Source organism: Musca vetustissima, unplaced genomic scaffold (genome assembly GCF_032173495.1).
Source record: "Musca vetustissima isolate MV318-11 ecotype Yass unplaced genomic scaffold, APGP_CSIRO_Mvet_v1 utg99991, whole genome shotgun sequence".
NCBI lineage: Eukaryota > Metazoa > Arthropoda > Insecta > Diptera > Muscidae > Musca > Musca vetustissima.
In genome coordinates this window covers 1-7694 of record NW_026873046.1, presented here as the reverse complement: position 1 = coordinate 7694, position 7694 = coordinate 1, and the positions used below count along the sequence as shown (strand labels likewise).

The 7694-nt window shown below is 29.8% G+C and overlaps 2 protein-coding genes across 2 annotated transcripts; both read right to left on the bottom strand.

The window, feature by feature from the left end:
* Positions 1-228: 228 nt before the first annotated feature.
* LOC133322299 (uncharacterized) lies at positions 229-2244 on the bottom strand. The gene has a single exon (XM_061531315.1). The coding sequence runs from the start codon at positions 2242-2244 to the stop codon at positions 229-231; it is 2016 nt and encodes a 671-aa protein (XP_061387299.1).
* A 1071-nt stretch (positions 2245-3315) lies between these two features.
* Positions 3316-4529, bottom strand: LOC133322289 (palmitoyl-protein thioesterase 1-like). The gene is made up of 5 exons (XM_061531304.1): positions 4427-4529; positions 4122-4359; positions 3754-4062; positions 3561-3687; positions 3316-3444 (listed from the first exon to the last, which is right to left on the bottom strand). The coding sequence occupies exons 1-5, from the start codon at positions 4527-4529 to the stop codon at positions 3316-3318; spliced, it is 906 nt and encodes a 301-aa protein (XP_061387288.1).
* Positions 4530-7694: the final 3165 nt, after the last annotated feature.

The following is a 7694-nucleotide window of genomic DNA, read 5'->3' as shown; positions in this document are numbered from 1 at the left end:
ACTAACCCGACGCCTCAACCTATACATTATAAGCCTGGGACCAAGATAAGCCTGGACTTCGCCATGTTAAAGCCGATCAGAGCCGTTGCTTGCTATCTATCATCCCCTACGTCACCCCTCAAAATAGGTATGGATTTTTTAAAAATATTTTTCAAGGTCTCAATATATTTTTTTTAATATTTTTGCAAGTTTTTTTATTTTATTTAATTTCTAATTTTTGTAAAATTTTTAATAAATCTCGGAGCTTTCAATGACATTTACCAAGTCCTCTAAAAAGTTACACAGCAAAGAATATGTTTGCAGATACAAGGTGTCATAAAATGATTTTGAATTCCTGAGCTGCTTTTCCAAAAAGTCGATTTTCATGGCATCATTGCTTGAGGTCGACAATCGGTTATTTGAATCTCCCGAACCATTTTTATTTGAAATTTCCAAAGCCTTAAGAAATCCATCTTTCAAACTATCTCTGAGATTTTCCCATTCTTCAATGAATTTACCGATCATAGCCCTGACACACAGTAAACTGGTTTGAGTTCTTCGCGTTTCGTATACTATTTCAGAATTTTTAGGCGATGCTCGCCGCAGCGCCATTAAGAGAGAAGATAGCTCATTGAAATATAAAACACGTTTTTCACGATCGTCCAAATTACAAACAGCGTTCTTCAGGGTCTCCACTTTCAAGTTCCATAATTTGTCGCGTGGCTTTTTAACACGGCTGTAAAGCTCTTTCATTGTGTCCAAATCATGATACCTCTCACATTTATAACCAGGATTTAAATTTTCAAATATTTCCAATTCTGTGAGCGGTCTTTGATATGGGCAGGGGTAGTAGGAAGGAGGTACTGCAGCAGGCGATAGATCACCAAGGATATGGGTTAATTTACGCATCATTTTCATATTCGATTTACCAATTACGTCCGATTGTAACTCCTCAAGCTTCTTAACATATTCCGCATGGGGTTCACAGTTGCCGCTGAGTTTCAAAATAATACCCTGCGTTTTGGTTTTGAAAAATCCAGGATCCACTTTCAATTGCCATTTACTTTTAATTAAAGCCACCTTGCGGGGTCGATATAAAACCGAAATTTCCTTGATTTCACCCCGACACAGACGAAATGGGCGATTGTCGAACACAAATTCATTGTCCATGGATTTCAATAAGGCTGCATTGTTTTTGTAATAACAACAGTGAAGCCATTTAAAATTTAATATCTTCTGGCCCAGATTTTGCATAACCAAGACCTTTTTCACTTCCTCCTCAAAGGGATGGCTGTGGAAGTTTACTTCAATCTCCATAGATTTGTTTTGTTTTCCGTCATAATTCTCCAAAATATAAATTTGGTCATTAATTTTGAAACCATATTCAATGGGTTTTGACGGAATTGGTTCTTCTTCCTGAGGGCATGGCCTATTGAGAACTTCACAATCCTCTTTGGACTCGGAGGATATTTCACAGATTTTTGCCTCGGGCAGCAATAATTGAATTTTGGAATTATGTTGTAAACCACCCTGTGGCGACTTTATGAGGCCTTTACCTACAATTTGTAGATTTTCAATATCCGGATAAAATTCTACGACACGTTCTATATTTTCACGATGTTGCTCAATTCGTCTCTCCAAATGTTTGGAGCTCAACCACTTACTCGGATACTTCTCGGTACAGTCCTCCTTACCCAATATCTCCTGTCTTGTTACCTTGGGTAAACCACAAATTTCCAATTTCGTAGTCTTCTCCCTTTCCGCTTTGGGTAGAGTTTCCTCAATCTCCATTATAGTTTGACATGTGGTCGGTTCGCATTTTGCGGGCAAAGTGTTGATTTTCCTCGTACATAACCTCTCAGGATCTAAACGTTCAGCATAATCAAATATTCTCTTAATGGTTTGTTTATCCCGATCATCGATTGTGGTGGCATGATTATTGCAAAGTACCACATCCTTGTAAGGAGATTTTTTGGTTTTCCTGTAAATTTCCAATTTTAATTTTTCTCGATCTCTAAGTACCGCTTTCCAATATTTCAGACGTTTATCATAACTATATTCGGATGGTTGTATTTTCAAACTTGAACATTGTGAGGAGGATATATCACAAATGCCCTTGCGATCTTCGAAAATATTGTCGATCAAGTGGTTGACCAAACGGAGATTGTGTTCAACATTGACCGATTGATGTGTGGCCAGCGAGTCCAAGGAAAAGGCATTTATTTTGGATAAATCCGTTTGGGCTAGATTTTTTAGTTTCGACATGATTTGAAAAAAAAAAAATAATTTCAAAATTGACTTTTTTATGTTTTTAAAAAAATAATTTTTGAAAGTCTCATCATTTTTTTAAAAATATATTTTCAAAGCGTGGATTTTTTAAAAATATTTTTAAGGCGTGGATTTTTTAAAAATACTTTTTCAAGGCGTCGATTTTTTAAAGAATATTTTTTAAGGCGTGGATTTTTTTAAAAATATTTTTTTGAAGGCGTGGATTTTTTAAAAAATATTTTTTCAAGACGTGGGTTTCTTAAACATATTTTTTCAAGGCGTGGGTTTCTTAAAAATATTTTTTTTATGGCGTGGGTTTTTTAAAAATATTTTTTCGAAGGCGTGGATTTTTAAAAATATTTTTCGAAGGCGTGGGTTTTTTAAAAATATTTTTTTCAAGGCGTGGATTTTTTAAAAATATTTTTTTGAAGGCGTGGGTTTTTTAAAAATATTTTTTCATGGCGTGGATTTTTTAAAGACATGGATTTTTCAAAATATTTTTTGAAAACGTGGATTTTTTAAAAATATTTTTTTCAGAGCTTGGATTTTTTAAAAATATTTTTTCAAGGCTTGGATTTTTTAAAAATATTTTTTCAAGGCTTGGATTTTTTAAAAAAAAAATTTTCAAGGCGTGGATTTTTTAAATTTTTTTTTTTTGAAGTCGTGGATTTTTTTTTAAAGTATTTTTTCAATGCGTGGACATTTTAAAATATTTTTTCAAGGCGTGGAAATTTTAAAATATCTTTTCAAGGCGTGGAATTTTTAAAAACATTTTTTAAATGCCATAGCAGTGGATTTTTTGAAAATATTTTTTAACCAAATTTTTTTAGACCTGCCATAGGAGTGGTTTTTTTAAATATTTTTGCAAACGTCTTTCATATATGTGGATTTTCTAAAAATATTTTAAAATTTAAAAAAAAAATTCAAATGACCTAAATAATTATTTGATTATTATACCCCACTTTTATTACAATATTGTACTCTTATTACATAATATTACATGTTATATAAATATATATTTTTGGTTTCTAATTTCATTACTCCTCTCTTTTTAAGAAATTTCCTCTCCTATTTTTTCTCCTGACTCAATAATGGTATGATATTCTCCAAAAACCATTTCTTATCAAATTGTAAATGATCACCTTCGGTAGCCAAAAATACCAGTTTCTTATTTATGTCCATTTGTCTGAGAGCCAGCTGTAAGATATGAAAAAAAAATATTTTTAAATTTGAATAAAAATTGAAAAAAAGTAATTAATTGGAGTATTGAGTGCTGCTATAAAATATTACAAAAATTCAAAATCTATACAAACCTGTTCATAAACTTTACTCTCTTTCAGTGGTAAAATTTCCTTATCCTGACCGGGTTTGTAAAATTCGAACCATTGCGATTCCTTTGGTTGGACAATTGTGTCATTTAGAAATTTCACCATAACAAACCTAAAATAAAATAAATTTAAGGCATTTTGAATTTCATTAAAAAAATAAATAAAGATATATTTATACTTGTCCAAACGATTCAAGTGCTCCGCATATACACCATTGGCAAATACTTCATTATTAATATCGGCCAAAAATGTGCTATGGGCCATATAATCCCTTTCCTTGAGCGGATCATGCCAATAGGTGGCCTGTACCAAATCCATTTGGGCCCATTCTTCATAGGCTGCCGTGTTTAGTATGCGTCGTATGTATTCACATGTTTTCGACGATAGCGAGGGACATTTGGGTAAACCGAAAACTCCTTGATGTTGGCCACCCATTGAGATTAGAACTTTCATTGGCGGTGTGGGACAACGTTGGGCCAAGGCACGTCTATAAATAAGTAATCGTTATGTATTCTATTGTTATTTTTAGATTATCACTTTACTCACAAAAACTGTCCACCCTGACTGAATCCAATGGCATTATAGCCATCTTTCAATTTCTCATCTTTAGCCAATTCCTGACAAACATAATCCAATTGTTTGTTGGGATGTATAAAGAATCCACTTTCGTAATCCATAATTAAATTATCACCAATTCTCAATGACTTGACATAGGTTTGATTGAGTTCCTGTTCCAATAATTTCTTAATGGAGCCCAGACTGAATGGGAAACAACAAGTGTCTCCTGTAATATAAATGCAAAATTTGGATTTAATTAAATAATTTATTTATCCAAATATCTATCAATTTACCCATTCCATGCCACATAACCACAGGATAATTTTCGCCATTTGTTGTTGTTACTTGATTAACAAATATTATTAACAAGAATGCCAGAAATATATTCCAATTCATTTGTTAATTTAATTTAAACCCTTTCTTATCACTAATCGAACAAAGAAAGCCAACAATTGTCTCGAACTATTGACCGGTACGATACCCAACTCAGTTGTGATTGCCTTTGTATTTTCAAAACAAAAAAAAAAATGCAAAAATGAAGAAAACAGCTGATGTGAACATATGGTTTCCTTTGTAAACACCATGGCCGGTAATAATAAGGTCGTCCGATAAGGCCAGATCAAAAAATATTTTTTAAAAAATCCAAGCCTTAAAAAATATTTTTTATAAAATCCACGCCTTCAAAAAATATTTTTAAAAAATCCAAGCCTTAAAAAATATTTTTAAAAAATCCAAGCCTTAAAAAATATTTTTTAAAAAATCCACGACTTCAAAAAATATTTTTAAAAAAATCCACACCTTCAAAAAATATTTTTTAAAGAATCCACGCCTTCAAAAAATGTTTTTAAATAATCCACGCCTTCAAAAAATATTTTTTAAAAAATCCACGCCTTCAAAAAATATTTTTAAAAAATCCACGCCTTCAAACAATATTTTTAAAAAAAAACACACCTTCAAAAAAAAATTTTTAAAAAATCCACGCCTTCAAAAAATATTAAAAAAAAAACCGCGCCTTCAAAAAATATTTTTTAAAAAAATCACGCCTTCAAAAAATATTTTTTAAAAAATTCACGCCTTCAAAAAATATTTTTTAAAAAATCCACGCCTTCAAAAAATATTTTTTAAAAAATGCACGCCTTCAAAAAATATTTTTTAAAAAATGCACGCCTTCAAAAAATATTTTTTAAAAAATCCACGCCTTGAAAAAATATTTTTTAAAATATCCACGCCTTGAAAAAATATTTTTTAAAAAATCCACGCCTTCAAAAAATATTTTTAAAAAATCCACGCTTTCAAAAAATATTTTTTAAAAAGTCCACGCCTTCAAAAAATATTTTTTAAAAAATCCACGCCTTGAAAAAATATTTTTTAAAAAATCCACGCCTTGAAAAAATATTTTTTAAAAAATCCACGCCTTGAAAAAATATTTTTTAAAAAATCCACGCCTTGAAAAAATATTTTTTAAAAAATCCACGCCTTGAAAAAATATTTTTTAAAAAATCCACGCCTTGAAAAAATATTTTTTAAAAAATCCACGCCTTGAAAAAATATTTTTTAAAAAATCCACGCCTTGAAAAAATATTTTTTAAAAAATCCACGCCTTGAAAAAATATTTTTTAAAAAATCCACGCCTTCAAAAAATATTTTTAAAAAATCCAAGCCTTGAAAAAATATTTTTTAAAAAATCCAAGCCTTGAAAAAATATTTTTTAAAAAATCCACGCCTTGAAAAAATATTTTTTAAAAAATCCACGCCTTGAAAAAATATTTTTTAAAAAATCCAAGCCTTAAAAAAATGTTTTTTAAAAAATCCACGCCTTGAAAAAATATTTTTTAAAAAATCCACGCTTTCAAAAAATATTTTTTAAAAAATCCACGCCTTGAAAAAATATTTTTTAAAAAATCCACGCCTGGAAAAAATATTTTTAAAAAATCCACGCCTTGAAAATTTTTTTTAAAAAATCCACGGCTTGAAAAAATATTTTTTAAAAAATCCACGCCTTGAAAATTTTTTCTTTTAAAAAATCCACGCCTTGAAAAATAAAAAATCCACGCCTTTTTTTCTTAAAAAATCCACGCCTTGAAAATTTTTCTTAAAAAAATCCACGCCTTGAAAATTTTTTTTTTAAAAAATCCAAGCCTTGAAAAAATATTTTTTAAAAAATCCACGCAAAAATATTTGAAAAAATATTTTTTAAAAAATCCACGCCTTGAAAATTTTTTCTTTTAAAAAATCCACGCCTTGAAAAATATTTTTAAAAAAATCCACGCCTTGAAAATTTTTTTTTTAAAAAATCCAAGCCTTGAAAAAATATTTTTTAAAAAATCCACGCCTTGAAAAAATATTTTTTTAAAAAATCCACGCCTTGAAAAAATATTTTTTTAAAAATCCACGCCTTGAAAAAATATTTTTTTAAAAATCCACGCCTTGAAAAAATATTTTTTTAAAAATCCACGCCTTGAAAAAATATTTTTTAAAAAATCCACGCCTTGAAAAAATATTTTCTAAAAAATCCAAGCCATGAAAAAATATTATTTTAAAAAATCCACGCCTTAAATTTTTTTTAAATCCACGCTATCAAAAAATATTTGAAAGATCCACGGTATAAAAAATTTTTTGAAAGATCCACGATATAAAAAATATTTTTAAAAAATCCACGTCTTCGAAAAAAAATATTTAAAAAATTCACGCCTTAAGAAATAATTTTAAAATATCTTTAATCCTACTGATTTTCGGCTAAAAAATATTTTTAAAAAATCCACGCCTTATGATTGTCAGCTAAAAACAATATTAAAAAAAAAAATCCAAGACCTCAAGACTTAGCCCATAAGCCAAAAAATATTTTTTAACTACTAAATATTTGTCTTGAAAAATCTACAAATTAAAAAATGTTATTTTAAAATCCCCTGAAAAAATCATTAAAAAATTGTTGGATAATATTTTTAATAAAGATCCATGCTTTTTATAAATGTTGGCATGGTTAACTTCCAATTGTAACAGATTAATCTTTTCAAAGTAATTGAAGTCATGTGGACTAACTAGAAAAGTGTCTGATGGTTCATTTTAGTGAACCCATTTGATGTTCATTTCTTCTATCTTCTAAACAAAAAATACTTTTCGGTCGTTACGCTTTACACTCATTCGTAAACAATTCGAGTCCGTCGGCAATTTTGTGTGTAGTTCCCTTTTTTATCAGCCATTCTTTCCAGTATCTTTCTATTCGTAGCATGTGGAACGTTTTTTTGGTTGGTTGGCCAAAAGGTGTAACAAAATTGGGTTTTGGATGGATATGATTGATTGGAGGACCAGATATAGGATAACTTCATATATCTGCGTATTTTTTAACCATAATAACTGGAAAATAACAAAAGTTGCATTCAGTTGAAGGGGTCTCTCACCAAAACACCCCGATCATGACCGAAACAAAACCCCTTCTGTGTCGTCTGTGTTTGAAATCGTGTGAAGGACATTTGGAATATCTGTGTGATGGCTATGGTCAGCATAATGAAAAATACTCAATCACTATTGAATATTTTGATTCCATGCTCTTTCAAGTGGATG

Bases quoted from the DNA above. Each gene is read 5' to 3' on its own strand.
- LOC133322299 (XM_061531315.1), bottom strand. From the start codon at position 2,244: ATGTCGAAACTAAAAAATCTAGCCCAAACGGATTTATCCAAAATAAAT.
- LOC133322289 (XM_061531304.1), bottom strand. From the start codon at position 4,529: ATGAATTGGAATATATTTCTGGCATTCTTGTTAATAATATTTGTTAAT. The intron at 4,063-4,121 runs GTGAGTAAAGTG...ACTTATTTATAG, and splicing joins AGTCAGGGTGGACAGTTTTT to ACGTGCCTTGGCCCAACGTT. The intron at 3,445-3,560 runs GTTTGTATAGAT...CATATCTTACAG, and splicing joins AGAGTAAAGTTTATGAACAG to CTGGCTCTCAGACAAATGGA.